The sequence below is a fragment of the Canis lupus genome, chromosome 18 (assembly GCF_048164855.1).
Source record: "Canis lupus baileyi chromosome 18, mCanLup2.hap1, whole genome shotgun sequence".
NCBI classification, from domain to species: Eukaryota; Metazoa; Chordata; class Mammalia; order Carnivora; family Canidae; genus Canis; species Canis lupus.
This window is the reverse complement of record NC_132855.1, coordinates 54,641,615-54,661,116: the sequence shown is the minus strand read 5'-3', so window position 1 is coordinate 54,661,116 and position 19,502 is coordinate 54,641,615. Positions and strand designations below refer to the sequence as shown.

The following is a 19,502-nucleotide window of genomic DNA, read 5'->3' as shown; positions in this document are numbered from 1 at the left end:
TGCAGAGCAGCAGTTGGCAGACTGGCCCGTGGCTGAAACTGCTGCCTCGTTTTGTAAATAAAGTTTTATTGGAACACAGCCATTCCTATTTTTCATGTATTGTGCATGGCTGCTTTCATGTAATGCACAAGCCAAGGAGAGAGACCTCAGAAGAAACTGAACCTGCCAAGCCTCAGTTTTTATCTAATTAGAAAAATTCAAATATTAATAAAAAGATGGGTTGATAAATTATTTATATCCAAACAGTGGAAATCCGTGCTACTATTAAAATGACATTTTAGATATATATTTGGATATTAAAAATATATAGATACCTAAATTTTTTTTTAAAGTCTACCAATGGGGGGTGCCTAGGTGGACCCATCCGGTAAGTATCTGCGTTTGGCTTAGGTCATGATCCCGGGGTCCTGGGATTGAGTCCCTCATTGGGCTCCCTGCTCAGTAGAAAGCCTGCTTCTCCCTCTCCATCTGCTTATGCACATGCATGCTCACTCTCTCTCTGTATCATATAAAATCTACCAATGGGGAAAGATTCTTAAGATATATTAAGTGAAAAAGGGAGGTGCCAGAAGAGTAGAGATTCATTTGCATACATTTTAATGTCTCTATGGTTATTTATATATATACATTTAAAAAATTCCTTAAGAAAACATAAGCAGCTGTTCACAATGACTGTCTTTATTTGAGTGGCACTACAGACTGGGGTGGGTGAGGCGAGACTTAGACTTTATATTTTTTATATCTTTCTGGATGTTTTCAAGGTATACTCATATGAAAATACTTTTATAACTAAAAAAAAAAAAAAAAATAGAGAAATTGGGCTATCAGTTCTTCACAACTTTCTCCTCTTGGCCCCCTGATGGAGGGAGTTGGAGTTGTTGGCTATTTTGGATCCTGTGAAGGGAAGGCCAGAGGGGTAGGGGATGGATAGTCAGTTTGGGGGCAGGATAAATATGTAGAGGACACAGGATAGGAAGATAAAAGGTGAATGATAGAGTATAAAGGCTAAAAAAAAAAAAAAACCTCTTTAAAAGTATGGACATGGAATGTAGTAGCTCCATCCACATTCCTCTGATTATTTTTGCAACACAGTAGAAAGTTCTGGAGCCACTGACAGTTGTCATTTTAGAAAGCCATTAGTGAGAAAGAGCACAAGTCGTGAGTTAATCATTTTTGTCTGTGTCTCTTAAGGAGTTGTCTAGTCTGATGGGTTTTAAGGATTTGGGGAGGGATCCCTGGGTGGCGCAGCGGTTTGGCGCCTGCCTTTGGCCCAGGGCGCGATCCTGGAGACCCGGGATCGAATCCCACATCGGGCTCCCTGCATGGAGCCTGCTTCTCTCTCTGCCTGTGTCTCTGCCTCTCTCTCTCTCTGTGTGTGACTATCATGAATAAATAAATAAAATCTTAAAAAAAAAAAAAGATTTAAAAAAAAAGGATTTGGGGACAATTCAGCCAGTGGCTCTCTATATCATTGTCTTTACTTTTTATGCCAGTTAGCAGCATTGAAAATTATATATTTTGTTTATGTGGTAAAGTGTATTATCTCTCTTCTCATGAGTAGTTCAGCTCCACGAAAGTAAAGACTTTGATTTGCTCATTGCTGTATTCTTAGGATTTAGAACAGCCTTCTACCCAATAGTTTTAATATTTATCCACAGAAGACACTCAGTGAATATTTGCTGAATGAATAGCTGCATTAAGATAATTATGGGGACAATTGGAATTAGCTAGGGGTGGACTCCACAGGAGAGATGTTAATTGATTTCATGGCAACTCATTTGATTTTTCTTAGTCTGACTAAGGACATGACTGGAAAGGAAGATGTGTACCGAGGCCCAGCCATCAGGGCTCTCTGCAGAATCACTGATGTAAGTTCTCTTTGTTTACTGAGGCATAAAAAGGGACACTGTGTTTATCTACAGGTGGCCATGTAAATTTAATAGGATTCCCTAGTCTGACTTTGTGAATCTTCCGTATTAGGGAAACATGACCACCAGAACGGCTTTGTGCCTCCAGGCTTTTTTTAAATTTTGGTTCAGATTGTCTTTTCCTTTTGTTTATTTAGATTAATTTCTTTCTTTCTACATTTGCCCTTATGGAATTTTGTCATAGTCCGGGAACATTGCTTGCAGGCAACCAAAACCCATTTGAATTTAGTTTTTTTTTCTTTTTTTCAACTTTATTATAGGAAATAGATCTCTCAGAATTGAGGTAAAGCTTACAACAGACAGAGCAAGAAATAAGGCAGCTCTAAAGAATTCAGCTGCAAGATTTCTCAGATATTTACGATTATGATCCATCACTTACCAGGCCTAGACCGCCTCATTGAAATATTTGAGAGAACCTGGTTAGTCATCAGCCTGCCAGTGGTCTGAAACCATATAGATCTGAGTCGGGCATTTAACCTTGACTCAGTCCCTCACATCTGGAGAGATGAGGTTATAGAGTATGTTAGGCTGTCCCTTTCTAGGAACTCGGAGTCAGGTTAAAATACAGGGCAGGAAAAAAAAAAAAATAAAGGGCAAGCTGGGCATTGTCAAGCATGTTGACTAATATTTCAGCTATATTCATGCTTGGGTATATTTTATGTGTATGTTTACAATCTTCTCAAGTTTTAAAGGTGTTAAAGAAAGAGCAAATGGTAAATCTGGATTCTAAGAGGAATAACAGAAATGGTACAGTGTTTTTTGCTGCTCACTGTTATTGCCAGTGCTAGCAATAAGGCTATTTGAATATTGATCTTAGGCTGTTTACACATCTTCATCTGCTACCACCTTCCCAGGGATAAACTTTCTTCCAGTTATATTTAAAAAGAACTTCATTTTCAGAGGATTTCATGTTGAGGGCTCACTATAGTAGTATATTAAACATTTAATTCTTAGGTATCTAAAATAGGGATTACATTTGATTTATAGGACCCTATGCGATCCATATAAATCACATCTCCTTCATACAGAGGGATCTTCAGAATTTCAAAACTACTCCACCCCCATCTAGGAATTTCTTTTATAATATCCCTGATAAGTTGAGCCTCTACGTACACCTTTCCTCGAACAGGGATTCTCCCTTTGAGACAGTTGATTTCATTATTAAACAGTTAATTTTTTTCCTTCCATGTGCTCTTAAAATAATCCTCTTTGAAGATTCAACTCAGTTGTCTGGGTCCTGCCCTGGGGCATAGGATTACTCTATTATATGATAATCCTTTTAATGCATTCTAAATATTTGCACAGAAACAAATAGATGACCGTTTTTTGTAAATTATTTTGAAGCGGTGATTTTGGGTGAAAATGTTTTGCTTCAACAGCTTTTTCTTTATGCATGTTATCAGGGAACAATGTTGCAGGCCATCGAAAGATACATGAAGCAGGCCATTGTGGATAAAGTCTCCAGCGTATCCAGCTCAGCATTGGTATCTTCCTTAGTAAGTGAACAAGTAGCTGCGGGGTTCTTCAGGGTGCTACAGTTTCTATGGCAGAAACAAAGTATCACTGTGATGTCTCACAAATGAAACATTCAGAAAGCCATATACATCTGTGTTAACTTTCTCCCATAGTGTTTTATCAGGGAGCATGAACATGGGCAGTTTAAAAACATGAAATTTTCATGTTGAAAGGTTTTGATAACCAGAAAGTTCCGTTGAATACAGCATGAAGATGGGGGTAAGGATGAGATGGCAGACAGGGAAGACATTGGCTGATTTTTAAAAATTTTTATTTTTTAAATCTTTCTCTGTCCCTGTACTTTCTACCTCCTGCCTCTTTTTCCTCTGCTTCCTTAGTGGTGTCCTTCAATCCAACCTCCCATTCCGCTTCTAAATTTCTTTTTTTTTTCGCTTCCAAATTTCTTTTACCTTTTTTTCTGCCTTTTTTTTTTTTTTTTTAAGATTTTATTTATTTATTCATGACAGACAGAGAGAGAGAGGCAAGACACAGGCAGAGGGAGAAGCAGGCTCCATACAGGAAGCCCCACGCAGGTCTCGATCCCGGGTCTCCAGGATCACACCCCGGGGCCGAAGGCAGCGCTAAACCGCTGGGCCACCAGGGCTGCCCTTTTTCCGCCTTTTTATCAAAACAAAATGCATTGATTACAGGCTTATCACATTGCATTTGATTAAAATTGGTTGTTCCCGTGTAAATGGATTAGGTTGTCAGAATTGCCAAAGGTTCTGAGTCTGGAATATAATTGGTCAAGTTTTACAGCAGGGGACATATCAGTATCCTGGGTTTTTTGTTTTTTTGTTTTTTGTTTTTCCTTCTAGGTGAGTTTCCTGGAAGTAAAACCTAGAATGTGCACATTACAGAAGCACCATTCTATTCACTAGCTTTTCCTTTGCTGTCCTTCCCCTCTTATAATGTCCTTTCATACACCTTTCTCAGCCCACAAACACACACTTGTCTTGGCAAAAGTTTCTGATTTATTAGTTGCCTTGTGAGTAGAGACTTGAAATAGATTCCTAAAAGCTACAGAGTTGTCTCTTTTCCATATGGCAATGCCTGTTAGTGATTTTCTAAGAAAACCAGCTCGTGCTTGCAAACCTCTAGTGACCATGCATGATATACTCTTCCTTTGCTCTGTGTCTAGCACATGATGAAGATAAGCCATGATGTGGTTAAGCGTTGGGTCAATGAAGCCCAAGAAGCTGCTTCCAGTGACAACATTATGGTCCAGGTACTGCCATTGAGTCACATTGGGTCTTGAGACCAGCTTTCTTTACCCTCCATTTTAGGGGCAATGCATGGATTCCCCAGATGTGTATTAGCTAAAGGCTAATATTGAGCAGCCTATTAGTACATATTCTCAAGTGGGTATCCCACTAATTAGAATTATTGTCTGAGGTCCTGCTAGAGTTTTGTACAAGCTGTAGGAATGTTCAGGCAAGATTCTTACATTCAGTGGTAGTTGGAGATGCTTCTTCCAAAGGTCCCTCACGCTGCATTTCTGTCCTTTATTTGAAAAATAATTTGTGAAGAAGGCTGTCCAAGTCTAAGCTTTGCAGAATTTGGTTATCATAGGCATTAAACAGTGAAGAGTAATTCTTATTTTCTGAAACTTAAAAACCATCTTGTTGGGAAGATCTCCTTTTGATATTCTTTAACTCCTAATTAAAAGGAACAAGATTAAAATCTTAACTGGCAATTTTGTGTGAAGTACCCCATTTGTGCTTGAGAAGATACTTATTCATCCCTTTTCAGTGTTTACAACTTCTTATGTTAGCATATTTAGTTATGAGGAAATAGAGCAGTAATTTTTCCCTTAAGAAACATTCTCGCTCTCTTAACTCTGATCGTTGTGTTTTTACACAAAGTGCCACGATAATTACACTCCTTAAGCCTGCTTTAGGAGATTACTCCTTTAACTACTAACATGGCCACAGATGACTTAAAGCCACAAACAGAGACCTGGGACCCAAGAGCCTTTGTACTAAGGATGTGTGGGGCAGTGCTGAACCTGCTAGAGCCATCTTCGGATTGTATGTCATCTCTTTTAATACTATTTATCCAATCTGAATCTATAATTTCTGAGGGTGAAACTCTTATCCTTTCAGTCTTGCGTTTTGATTCAATGTGAAAAAGATGTTCTATTTGTGTACATTTGACTTGGGTATCTTTTTACTAGAAATCTAGTTCCAAATGATTTTATTTTCCTGGGAGTTTGTCGTCCTCCTCCTCAGCTTTCTGTATGGTACATCTTTTTTCTTGTTCTTTAGTACCATGCATTGGGAGTCCTGTATCACCTTAAAAAGAATGATCGCCTTGCTGTTTCTAAGATGTTGAATAAGTTTACAAAATCCAGTCTCAAATCACAGTTTGCTTACTGCATGCTGATCCGAATTGCCAGTCGCTTACTAAAAGAAAACGAAGAGGGGTAAGTGTCTTCAACTAAACCTAAGTAATTTTCTCTTTGCTGGTTAACATACCTTCCAAGTTTATTTCCTTTGTGAATATTTTTTGGGTAGTGCTGATTTTACAGATGGATTTGGTGTTTTCCAAATTAAGAAAATTCATGGGATTCTAAGTTATGCAACTTTTTTTTTTTTTTGCAACTTTTTTTTTTTTTTAACCTTCATGTATGCTCTGGTATATGTATTTAATAGATTACGATTGCCAATAATACAATAAGAAACTGAACAAAAAAACCTTATAGATCATAGGATGTGCAATAATTAAATGTGAAAGCTGGAAGTGGCATTAAGAATCTTGTTTGCTCCTTTTATTTTTATAAGAGAATGTTAAAGTGCTGCATTTAATGATTTATTTAAAGGGCATGAAGGAGGAAAAGAGAATTAATTCCACATTTTTAAGGTTCTTACGTTCATGAAGTTGTATTATTTGATGGCAGACTGTTATAATAGAAGGATGGGTATTATAATCTCTTGAGTAACCACTAAAGAAAAAATAGGAGATCTAGCATAAATGTCAACAGAGAAGATAAAGTGGAATATTAAAAAAAAAAATTCAGTTGAGCTTCCTGCTTCTGGGAATGGTAGAACAGCTTGGTTATATTAGCTTACTGCAAATACATCATTGGTACAAAACTTTGCCTCCCTCCCCAAATAGGAAAACCCACCACTATTTGAAAGTACTGGTGAGTGGTGAAAAGTAGGCAAAAAGTGGAGGGAAGTTGATGCCTGAGAGGCAGAAGCTATACTAAGTGAGATTTGTATATTTCCGGTTAGTCTTCTGAGATCCTCCAGTTCCTGGATGTGGAATCACAGAAAGCCATAGTATTTACTGGACAAGAGGGGTCAGAACGTAGTTTGAGATTAGAAGAGTGATGAAAACCTATGGTGGAAATCCTGGAAAGGAGGGAACCACAATTGGGGTAAGTCCCCAAATCAATCTCAAACTCTGCAAAGCTCCACGGTTGACTACTGAACTATATGTATATAGGCGGCAAAAAGTAGCTGTGAACCGAAAGAACTGAGTGGAGAATTCAGCTGCACCTCACGGTGGAAGAGATCAAGTTTGGAGTTTGATCCCAGCCAGATTAACTGCCTGCTAGAGAAACAAAAATTCCAGAATCTTTGCATCCTGTCGTCCACAATGTTTACATGTAGTAAAAAATTGAAAGAAGTGCAAAGACTTTGGAAATTGTGACCAGTAGTTAAGAGAAAAAGCGGTCAACAGACACTGACTCTGATATGACCTGGACATTGGAATTACCAGACAAAAACTTTAACAGATTTATAAAAGATGTTTTCAAGACTTTAATAGGAAATAGTTGTAATGAATGAGCAAGGGAAATGCAAACTATAAAAAGGGAACTAAAAAGAAATTCCAGAGCTTTAAAGTTCTATACAGTCAAGATTCTTTTTTTTTTTTAACTTAAATTTTAATTTTTAGTTTTTTTGGCTCCACACCCCGGGTGTGCTAAGCAAGTCCGAGATGACTAGGGCAGGCTGTCGGGAAGGGAAGATCACAGGCAGGCTGGAACTCATGGCCAGAGGCTGAAGCTACAGCGCACTGGTGGAATTTGTCCTTTTACATTTTTACTATATGCAGCAAGATGAAACCACCCTTCAACACTTTCCTTGGGAATTCCCTCAAGTGAAGAGCCAGGTTCATCATTTACAAGTTATGCTTTCCACGTAACTGCAGGACACAGTTTCTCTAATCTCTCTGCCGACCTATAACAAGGACCTACCTTACTCCAGTTTACAATAACCTCTTCCTTCTTGCTCTTACAGGATTCTCCAAGACTGGATTTCTTTCTTTCTTTCCTCCTTTCCTGCCTTCCATCCATCCTTCCTTCCTTTTTAATTCCAGTATAGTGTTCTGTTAGTTTCAGGTGTACAATAGAGTGCTTCAAGAATTGCATGATGTCATCCATTCCTCATCGAGACAAGTGCACTTGTTAGTCACCATCACCTATTCCTCCTTCCCTGTGCCCCCCACCTTCTGGTAACCATAAGTTCTCTATAGTTAAGAGTCTATTTCTTTCCCTCCATCTCTCTTTTTCCTTTGTTCATTTGTTTTGTTTCTTAAATTCCGTAGGAGTGAAATAATATATTTTTCTCTTATTTTACTTAGCATTATACTCTTTCTCTTTTTTTTTTAAGATTTTTTTCATTTATTCATGAGAGACACAGAGAGAGAGAGGCAGAGACACAGGCAGAGGGAGAAGCAGGCCCCACGTAGGGAGCTGGACGTGGGACTCGATCCCGGTCTCCAGGATCAGGCCCCGGGCCAAAGGCAGTGCTAAACCACTGCGCCACCTGGGCTGCCCAGCATTATACTCTTGAGCTCCATCCATGTTGTTGCAAATGATAAGATTTTATTCTTCCTTATAGCTGAATAATATTCCATTGTGTGTGTGTGTGGGGGGGGGGTGTATACACACACAACCTGTCTTCTTTATCCATTGATCTATTGACAAACACTTGGGCCACTTCCATAATTTGGTTATTATAAATAATCTGCAATAAACATTGGGGTGCATGTATCCTTTTGAATTAGTGTTTTTGTATTTTTTTGAGTAAATACCCAGTAGTGTGATTACTGGATCATGGGATAGTTATATTTTTTAACTTTTTGAGAAACCTCCATATTGTCTTCCCTAGTGGCTTCACTAGTTTGCATTCCCACCAACAGTGCACGAGTGTACTTTTTTCTCCACATTCTCACCAACACTTGTTGTTTCTCATGTTTTTTATTTTAGCCATTCTGACAGGTGTGAGGTGATATCTCATTGTGGTTTTGGTTTGCATTTCTCTGGTGATGAGTGATGTTGAGCATTTTTTCATGTGTCTTTTGATCATCTTTGGAGAAAATGTCTATTCATGTCTTCTGCCCATGTTTAGTTGGATAATTTGTTTTCTCAGTGAGTTTTAGAAGTTCTTTATGTATTTTTGGACACTAACTCTTAATCAGATATGTCATTTGCAAATATCCTCTCCCATTTAGTAGGTTGCCTTTTAATTTTATTGATTGTTTCCTTTGCTGTGCAGAAGCCTTTTATTCTGATGAAATCCCTATAGTTTATTTTTGCTTTTGTTTTCTTTGCCTCAGGAGGCATATCTAGGAAATATTGCTACGGCAATCTCATGTAGGTTTTTTTTTTATGCTTTCAGGTCTCACAGTTAGGTCTTTAATCCATTTTGAGCTTATTTTTGTGCATGGTGTAAGAAAATGGTTTGGTTCCATTCCTTCATGTGTAGCTGTCCAGTTTTCCTAACACCATTTGTTGAAGAGACTGTTTCCCATTGCATATTCTTGCCTCTTTTGTCAAAGATTAGTTGACCTTCTATTTGTGAGTTTGCTTCTGGGCTTTCTGTCCTGTTCCATGAGTCTGTGTATCTGTTTTCATGACACTGCCATATTGCCTAGATTGCTATAGCTTTGCAATGTAACTTGAAATCTGGAATTGTGATACCTCTAGCATTTTTGTTGTTTTTCAAGATTGCTTTGGCTATTCGGGGTCCTTTATAGTACAAATTTTTATGTACAAATTTTAGGATTGTTCTAGTTCAGTAAAAAAATGCTGCTGATATTTTGATATAGATTGCATTAAATCTGTTGATTGCTTTGGGTAGTCTGGACATTTTATCTTATTTTACCTTAAAGATTTTATTTATTTATTTGAGCAAGAGAGAGAGTATACACAAGCAGGAGGAGAGACAGAGGGAGAAGCAGGCTCCATGCTGAGCAGGGAGCTAGACCCAGGGCTGGATCCCAGGACCCCAAGATCATGACCTGAGCCAAAGGCAGGCACTTAACCAACTGAGCTACCCAGGAACCCCTATCATGGACATTTAACAATATTTGTTCTTCCAGTTCATGAGCATGGAATATTTTTCCATTTGTGTCATCTTCAATTTCTTTCATCAGTGTTTTATAGTTTTCAGAGTACAGGGTTTTCACCTTCTTGGTTAAGTTTATTCTGAGGTATTTTATTATTTTTGGTGCAATTGTAAAAGGGATTGCCTTAATTCCTTTCTGTTTCTTTATTATTAGACTAATCAAAAATCATTGATTTTTTTTTAATCTGTGACCTCAATTTTATCAATTCTTGTAGATTTTTGGTGGAGTCTTTAGGGTTTTCTGTGTATAGTATATGCAAATAGTGAAAGTTTTACTCTTCTTACTAATTTGGATTCCTTTTATTCCTTTTTCTTGTCTGCTTGCTGTGACTAGGACTTCCAGTACTATGTTGAATAAAAGTAATGAGAGTGGACATCCTTGTCTTGTTCCTGATCTTAGGGAAAAGCTGAAAGCTTTTCATTCATTCATGAATGATGCTTTTTCTGCATCTATTAAAGTGATCATGTGGCTTTTATCCTTTCTCTTATTGATGGGATATATCATGTTGATTGATTTGCAAATGTTTAACCACCCTTTCATCATGGGAATAAGTCACTTGATTGTGGTGAATGATTTTTTTTTAATGGATCATTGGATTCAATTTGCTAATATGCTTTTTAAGATCTATTTATTTATTTTAGAGAGAAAGAGAGCATGAGTGGGAGGGGCAGAGGGAGAGGGAGAGAGAAACTCAAGCAGACTCTGCACTGAGTGTGGAGCCTGGCACAGGACCTAAGCTGAAACCAAGAGTAGGATGCTTAACTGACTATGCCACTCAGGTGCCCCAATTTGCTAATATTGTGATGAAGATTTTTGTATCTGTTATTACAGATAGTATTTTTTTGTAGTGCCTTTTATCTGGTTTTGGTGTGAGGGCAGGGCAATACAGGTCTCATAGTTTTCCACCCTCTCCTATTTTTGGGAATAGTTTGAGAGGAATAGATATTAACTCTTCTTTAAATGTTTGGTAGAATTCACCTGTGAAGCCATCTGGTCCTGGACTTTTGTTTATTTGGAGTTTTTTGATTACGGATTCAATTTCATTGCTGGTAATCTGTTTAAGTTTTCTATTTCTTTCTGACTCAGTTTTGGAAGGTTACATTTCTAGAAATTTATCCATTTCTTCTATGTTGTCCAATTTGTTTGGTATATAGTTTTTCATAATATTTTCTTAAAATCTTTTGTAATTCTGTGGTGTCAGTTGTTATTTCTCCTCTTTCACTTCTGAATTTTTGTATTTGAATCCTCTTTTTTGATGAGTCTGGCTAAGGGTTTATCAATTTTGTTGATCTTTTCAAAGAACCAGCTTCTGGTTTCACTGATCTGTTCTATTTTTAAATTTCTGTGTCATTTCTGCTGTAATCTTTATTTCCTTTCTTCTACACATTTTGGATTTTGCTTTTCTTTTTCTGGTTCTTTTAGGTGTAAGGTGAGGTTGTTTATTTAAGATGTTTCTTGCTTCTTGAGGTAGTCCTGTATTGCTATAAACTTTCCTCTTAGAACTACTTTTGCTGCATCCCAAAGATTTTAGACTGTTATGTTTTCATTTTCTTTTGTCTCCATGTATTTTATTTCCTCTTTGATTTTTTTTTTTTTTTTTTTTGGTTGACCCATTCATTGTTTAATAGCATGTTACTTAACCTCCATTCCAGATTTTTTCTTGTGGTTAATTTCCAGTTACATAGCATTGTGGTCAGAAAAGATGTATGGAATGACTTTGATCTTTTTGAATCTGTTAAGACTTGTTTTATGGCCTAATATGTGATCTATTCTGGAGAGTGTTCCATGTACACTTGAAAAGAATGTGTATTCTGCTATTATCGGATGGACTCCCAAGACCAGATTTCTACAGGTGGTCTGTGAACTCTCACTGGCAGTGTTCTTAAAGACCAGAATTTCTGATAGCAGTCTGTTTAAGGTGATTGAAGCTTTGTTCATCCTGATCCCCCCAAATTCTATCAGCCTCTACCCACAGCCTTCTTCCAGAGACAGTTATACAGTTTCAGGTTTTTGTTACAGTAGCACCTCACTGTCAAGTACCAAAGTCTGTATTGTTTTTATTGTCATAACAGATGATCACAAATATAATGGATATTATAATATCCCTTTATGATCTCATGATTCCGTAGGTTAGACATGAGTCTCATAGGCTAAAGTCAGAATGTTAGCAGGATGCTGATGCTTATTGGAGGCTTTGGGGAAGAATTCACTTTTAATCATATTTAGGTTGTTGGCCAAATTCATTTCTTTGTGGTTAAAGATTGGTAGGTCTCTATTTCCTTACGGCTGTCAGCCAGGGGTTGGTCTGTATCATGAAAGGTAATGTATTCACAGGTTCCATGGAAGAAGGCATGAACTTCTGGGGGGCCATTCTGCCTGCCACACCGATGATAACTGAAATGGAAAGTTGGCTGGATAGACAGTACCATACTAGAGATGGCTAACAAAGCAGTGAAAGAGTTAGTGAATTTGAAGACAGCAATAGAAAGTAACTAATTTGAAGAACACAGAAAACAGATTAAAGAAGAATAAACAGCTTCAGAGAACTGTGGGATAATATCAACTGGTATGCCTCTTGATATGTAATTGGAACTCCCGAGGGAGATGTGAGAGACTGGAACAAAAAAGCTATACAAAGAAATAATGAACAAATTTCCCAATATGCATTTATTCTAGCAGTGCAAGGTTCATTTAACAATCAAAAACCAACATAACATTCCTCATTTAAAGAATATAGGAGAATAATAACAGTATCATAATGGATGCAAAAAATCCTTGATAAAATTCAGTGACAATTTGTGATTAGAAACCTCCTTTCAAAGCAAAGAATAGAGGGGAACATTGTTATGCTGATAAGGGTATCAAAAAATCCCCAGAAACTTTATACTTATTGGTGGACTATTACAGATTTCCCCTTGAAATTGTAAATGAAACAAGGATGCCTGCTAACTGTATTTTTTTAAAGCAACATTTTATTGGAAGTCATACTTGAAGCAATAAGTCAAAAAAAATCTAATGATTTGAAAGAGGACATAAAACTGTCTTTGTGGACAACATGATTATATATAGAGAGAATGTAAAATCTAAGGATTAGCTATCAGAATTGATACATGAATTTATTAAGGTTACTGGATAGGTCAATATCCAAAGTTGATTTTATTTCTATATTCTAGCAGCCAATCAATAAAATAAAAATTTGAGGGGCTCCTGGGTGGCTCAGTGGGTTAAGTGTCTGACTCCTGATTTTGGCTGATTTTTATTTTGGTGTCATGGTTGTGAGACTAAACCCCACGTTGGACTTACACATTGGATGTGGAGCCTTCTTAAGATTCTTTCTCTCCCTCTGCCCCTACCCCCCACCCTCTCTCTCTTCTCTTTCTCCCTCTCTAAATAAAATAAAGTAATTTTTAAAAAAAGATTTGAGAGGGCAGTCCAGGTGGCTCGGCAGTTTAGCTCCGCCTTCAGCCCAGGGTGTAATCCTGGAGACCTGGGATCAAGTCCCACGTCGGGCTCCCTGCATGGAGCCTGCTTCTCCCTCTGCCTGTGTCTCTGCCTCTCTCTCTCTCTCTCTCTCTCTCTCTGTCTCTCATGAATGAATAAATACTTTAAAAAAAAATAAAAAGATTTGAGAGAGAGAATATGTGCATGGGCAGGATGAGAGGCAGAGGGGGAGAGAGATTGGAAATAGATTCCCTGCTGAGCCTGACCTGGGGCTCTATTCCAGGATCCTGAGATCATGACCTAAGCTGAAAACAAGAATTGGATGCTTAACCCATTGAGCTGCCTAGGTGCCCCAGAATAAAATAAAATTATTAAAAGATTGTACCATTTGTATCAAAATGAAATCCTTAGGATAAATCTACCAAAAATTGTGTACATCTCTACGCAAAAATTATAAAAATGTTAAAGAAGTATGGCCTGATTAAATGGAGGAATATATCCTGTTCTTAGATTACATTATTCATTACTATAATATCTTTTTATTTTGATCTGTGGATTCAGTGCATCCTAAAGTAGAATCTCAGTTGGCTTATTTAAATACCCAACAGAATGCATACATTTGTGTGTCAAAAGACAAACCAAGGATAGAGGTATCCTATCCTCTATCCTTGGTTTGTACTGCTATTCAGTCCAAATGGAAGAAGTCCAAATGTCTGTCAAGGTTAGAATCAAAAAAGAAATTGTGGTGTATTCATACAGTCAATAGTGTACAAAAACAGAAATGAACAAAGAACTGTTAAATATAGCCACATGTATAAGTCTCACTAAGACACACACAAATACATTCTATATAGTTCTGTTTGAGTTAATTTCAGACTTAATAGGTACAACTAATCTATAGCATTAGAAGTTCATATTTATTTTTAGGGCAGAAGCATGATCCTGCCTGGAAGGTGGCATGTAGGGCACTTCTGGAGTGCTTGAAATGTTCATTTTCTTTATCATTGTAGGTTTGTGATAATTCACTTAGGACTTAGTTATCTAGGGTTATATAAGAAATTACTGAAAAACTTAATCAGATTAAAAGGACAAATACTTATTTTCCCCACATGATTTCTGTAGGTCAGGGATTTGGGAAGGTTCTTAGCTGGTTCCTGATTGAGATCTATCTTGAGGTTGTAATCAAGATGTTGGCCAGGGTTGCGGTCATCAGAAGGCTTGAAGGAGGCTGAAGAATCTTCTTCCAAGGTCAGTCACTCATATGACTAGTGCCTTGGTGCAAGCTGTTAGCAGGACACCTGAGTTCCTTGCCCTGTAGACTTCTCCATAGGGCTGTTCAATGTCCTCCTAACATTGTGGCCCCCAAACTGAGCACCAAGTAGGAGTCACAATAATTTTTATGACGTAGTCTTTGAAACCACATTTCAGCATTTCTGCACTGTTCTCTTGGATAAAAAGATCAACTCTATTCAGTGCTTGGGGAGTAGAAAAGTGAATGAATACCAGAAATTGAGAATCACTGGGGGCCTCTCCAAGTTTGGCTATTATATTAGTTTGCCATGACCACCATAACAAAATACCACAGACTAGGTGGCTTAAACAACAGAATTTTTTTTTTTTTTTGCAAACACGTGAGGGTTTATTTACAAGCTCGAGCTTGGGTCCAAGTGTACCCGACACAGCGGAGCAGGGACTTGGACCACAACAGAAATTTTTTTGTTCACAGTTCTGGAAGCCAGAAAATTCAAGATTAGAATGCCAGTAGGGTTGTGTCTGGTGAGAACTTTCCTTTGGGTTGCAGAGTGCCACCTTGTCACTGTGTGCTCGTGTGATTTACCTTTGGTGCGTTTCTGTGTGTACGCATGTACGCACACGCACACACAGAGGTAAGGGGACAAGAGCAAGTGCTCTGCTGTCTCTTCCTTAAAACCCTAGTCCTATCAGATCAGGACTCTACCCTTATAACTTCCTTTAACTGTAATTACTTCCTTAGAGGCCCCATCTCTAAATAGAGTCACACTGTAGGTTAGGGCTTGACTATGAATTTGGGAGGGAAAGGAGGACACAGACATTTCATGTACTTTCTGTATTATTGTTATAATTTAATACAGAATTCACTTTTTAAAATGTCTGATCAGTTCTTAGACCTATAGAAAGATAGGATCTTTAGAGTAAACACACATATGCACACACACGTGTGCATTTGCACACACATGCACAGCACCAAATGCTATGTAGAATACGGTGGTGCAAAGATAACAAGCAGGCACACTCTAACACTGAATGTTTTTTAACAAGGGTAAAGAGAAAATTTTAAAGGTTTATGAAAACAAAGATATTTCACCTATAGTTTTACTTTAGGTTTCTCTATGGCATTGAATGGAAAGCAGCAATGGAGCCGTGTCTAAATAGTGCTGTGGGAAAATAACTGTCAACCTAGAATTCTATACTCTGCCGAACTATCACTCAACTGTGAGGGTGAAAGCAAATTATTTTTAAACATAAGGGTTTACCATAAATAGTTTATTGATCAGTTTGTAAGAATTATTCATAGATTCACTCCCGCATGAACAAATATATGCTTAGAAGGCAGCAGTGGGATTTAAGAAGTAGGAGTGAACAATGGATTAGTATTAGCATTAGTAATTATAAATAGATATTTTAACTTTTAAAAATTTAATAATAAGCTCAAAGATTCCAGAAGACAGAAACCTGATAAGTAATGATGTAGAAGGTAGTATTAAAAATAAAATGCTAAGATTTTGGTTCGGTTTTATGTTTTGGTTTGGGTGTTTGTTTGTTTGTTTTTGGGTTTTCTTGGGAGGAAGTTATTACTTATTTAAGTAGTCTCTATCCCCAGCATTGGATTTGAACTCTGGATCTTGAGACCAAGAGTTGCATGCTGTCCTGACTGAGCATGCAGGCACTCCAAAATGTTAATTATTAATGTTAGACTTTGTCAGAAAAATATATGGATTAGTTATTAAGAATATAAATAGAATGTAAAGCTTTAAAAATGTTGAAATACAAATGGAAGAAAGAAAACTTGGTCAAAGTTTAGTGGAAAACAATGGAGTATATAAATAGAAAATAAAATAAATTGCACGGAATTCAGTGTAAATTTATTAGTTATCTCTTGCCGTGTGACAAATTAGCACCAAACTTAGCAGCTTATCAGAGCCATCGTCTCATAGTTTCTGTGGCCAGGAATCTGGAAGTGGCTTAACTTCTGGTTTTGGTCCAGGGTCCTTCATGAAGTTGCAGTCAAGCTGTCAGCCAGAGCTGTACTCCCCTACATCTGGAGGACCCACTTCCCATTTCATTCATGCAATTGTTGACAAGCCTTGGTTTCTCCCTGGCTGTTGGCCAGGTGCTTCAGTTTCTTGCTCAGGCAGGCCTCTCTGTAGGCTGATTGAATGTCTTCATTCAATGAGTCAGTGAAATGAAGGAGAGGAGAGGCTCAGATGGAAGTCACAGTGCTTGATAACCTAATTTAAATGGTAGCATGCCATCACCTCTGATGTATTCTCTTGGTTACAGAGACCAAGCCTAGAATAATGTGGGAGGGGACTATGAGGGGATGTGGATTTTCAAAAGTGCAGATTTGGGAGGATCATTCTAGAGGCTGCCTAGCAAACAAAAATATTTCTATTATAATAAATGTAAGTGGGCTTACTTACATTATTAAGGGATTACTTATTAAAAGTGTCAAGTCAGGGGGCACCTAGGTGGCTCAGCAGTAAGCATCTGACTTCAGCTCAGGGCATGATCTCAGGGTGCTAGGATTGAGCCCCATGTCAAGCTCCCTGCTCAGTGGGATGTCTGCTTCTCCCTCCGCCACCCCCCCCCCCCCATCTCTCAAATAAATAAAATCTTTTAAAAACTGTCAGGTCATGTAAGCAAAATAAGAGACCTATTATATAGCCTTTTAATAAAAGGCACAGAGTGGCAAGGAAACATTTAAAATGTATCAAAAAGGGACACCTGGATGGCTCAGCGGTTGAGCATCTGCCTCGGCTCAGGTCCTGATCAAGTCCTGCATTCGGCCTGTTGCGGGGAGCCTGCTTCTGTCTCTGCCTTGCTCTCTCTGTGTGTCTCTCATGAGTAAATAAATAAAATCAAATAAATAAACAAATAAAATATATCAAAGATACTATACATGCTCAATTATATACTAACACTATATGTACTAATTGCTGCTTAGCAGTAGTAATACAAGCCAGAATACAAGAAATCAGGATTTAGAGCATTAAAAATGACAAAATGGGATTTTGTATTTTGACAAAAGTAATGGTCTAAAAAACAATATAATAGAAATGAACTTGTATAAATGGTTGACCCTTTAACAACACAGGTTTGAACTGTGCAGTCCATTTATACATGGATTATTTTTTCCTGATATAGTACAGTGCCATAAATGTATTTCCCTTCTGATGTTCTTACCATTTTCTTCTCTCTGGTTTGCTTTATTCTAAGAATACATTATACAATGCATATGACATACAAAGTATGTGTTAATCAACTATTTATAATGTTGGCAAGTCTTCCATTTAATAGCCAGCTATTTGTAATTAAGCTTTTGAGGAGTCAAAAGTTATATATGAATTTTTCTTGAAAATTTTATTTATTTATTCGTGAGAGACAGAGGGAGAAGTAGGCTCCTCATGGAGTAGGGACCCCAGCGTGAGACTCGATCCCAGGACCCTGAGATCAGGACCTGAGCCGAAGGCAGATGCTTAACTGACTGAGCCACCCAGGTGCCCAGTTATACATGGATTTTTGACTGCTTAGTGGTTTGGTGTCCTCATCCCTGAACTGTACTTAATAACATTGCTTCAAAATATATACAGCAAAATCTTAGAAGAAATTAAAGGTTTTAGAAGATATAAACACTCATCTCTCAGAAACTGACCAATCAGTTGTAAAAGTAAGATTGTAGTCAATCTGTATATCACTGATAACAAAAATGACCCTAGGGTTCATTTAGAACCCTATATCCAAGAGAGAATATGCAATATTCTTTAAATATTTTAAGGTAAAAAACCTAGTATACATTTAGGAAAATGCATAAGACTTATACTTGTATGTACACTCTATCTAATTTCTGTGGAACACCCATACAATGACCAAATGCTGATTAGTAGTACATTTGGGTGTCCTGGAAATGCTTTCTATATCCTTCTTGGTCATACCTGCCCCCAGTAGAAGTCACTTTTCTGATTTTTATGGTAGTAATTTCTTTGCTTTTCTTTAGATTTTTACCCACTGCAGCCATAAACAGGAAAGTTTAGTTTTGTCTTGTTTTGAATGTTATGTCAACAGAATCATGCTATGTTTTGCATCTTGTTTTTTTTTTTCACTCATAATTTCAGTGCAAGACTTTTGCACCCTTGTTTTTGCTGAAGCTGTAGTTCATTTTAATTGTATATTTCCTTGATTGAATTCCTCTAGGTTTATTTATATTCATTCATTTTTTTTAAAGATTTTCTTTATTTATTCATGAGAGAGACACAGAGAGGCACAGACACAGGCAGCGGGAGAAGCGGGCTCCACACAGGGAGCCAGATGTGGGACTCGATCCTGGGTCTCCAGGATCACACCCTGGGCCGAAGGCAGGCGCCAAACTGCTGAGCCACCCGGGCTGCCCTATACTCATTCTTTTATTAATGGGCATTTGGGTTGTTTTCTGTTATGAGCACTTATTAATGAAATAGCTGCAAACAGCATTCCTGTGTTATACCAGACTGTCTTATTACCATAGCTTTCTCTCTTTTCTTCATTTTTATTTTTACTTATTTCTATAGATATGTCTCTAGGAATAGAATTGGTAGGTATTTGTTAGACTTTTTCAAAGTGATTATACCAATTTACATCCAGTCAGCAGGCTGAGATTCCCTGAGGCCAAGACTTGATGTCAAATTAAAAAATTTTTAATAATCAAAGGGGGTGGGGATCCCTGGGTGGCTCAGTGGTTTGGCGCCTGCCTTTGGCCCAGGGCGCGATCTTGGAGTCCTGGGATCGAGTCCCGCTTCGGGCTCCCAGCATGGAGCCTGCTTTTCCCTCCTCCTTTGTCTCTGCGCCTCTCTCTCTCTCTCTCTCTCTGTCTATCATAAAGAAATAAATAAATCTTAAAAAAAATAATCAGAGGGGGTGTATTAGATTTTCTTTATTGAGATATAACTCATGTACCATAAAATAACACCTTTTTAGAATGTATATTCAGTGATCTGTCATATATTCACAAAGTTGTGTAATCAC

The 19,502-nt window shown here is 37.7% G+C and overlaps 1 protein-coding gene across 2 annotated transcripts in view; it reads left to right on the top strand.

Moving 5' to 3' along the window:
* Positions 1-19,502, top strand: part of COPG2 (COPI coat complex subunit gamma 2) — a 114,950-nt gene that overhangs the window by 29,273 nt on the left and 66,175 nt on the right. For both annotated transcript variants that reach the window (XM_072784582.1, XM_072784583.1), the window contains 4 exons: positions 1,793-1,868; positions 3,332-3,424; positions 4,585-4,671; positions 5,711-5,868. In XM_072784582.1, coding sequence (XP_072640683.1) covers positions 1,793-1,868; positions 3,332-3,424; positions 4,585-4,671; positions 5,711-5,868 — 414 coding nt within the window. The remainder of the gene's footprint in view (positions 1-1,792; positions 1,869-3,331; positions 3,425-4,584; positions 4,672-5,710; positions 5,869-19,502) is intronic.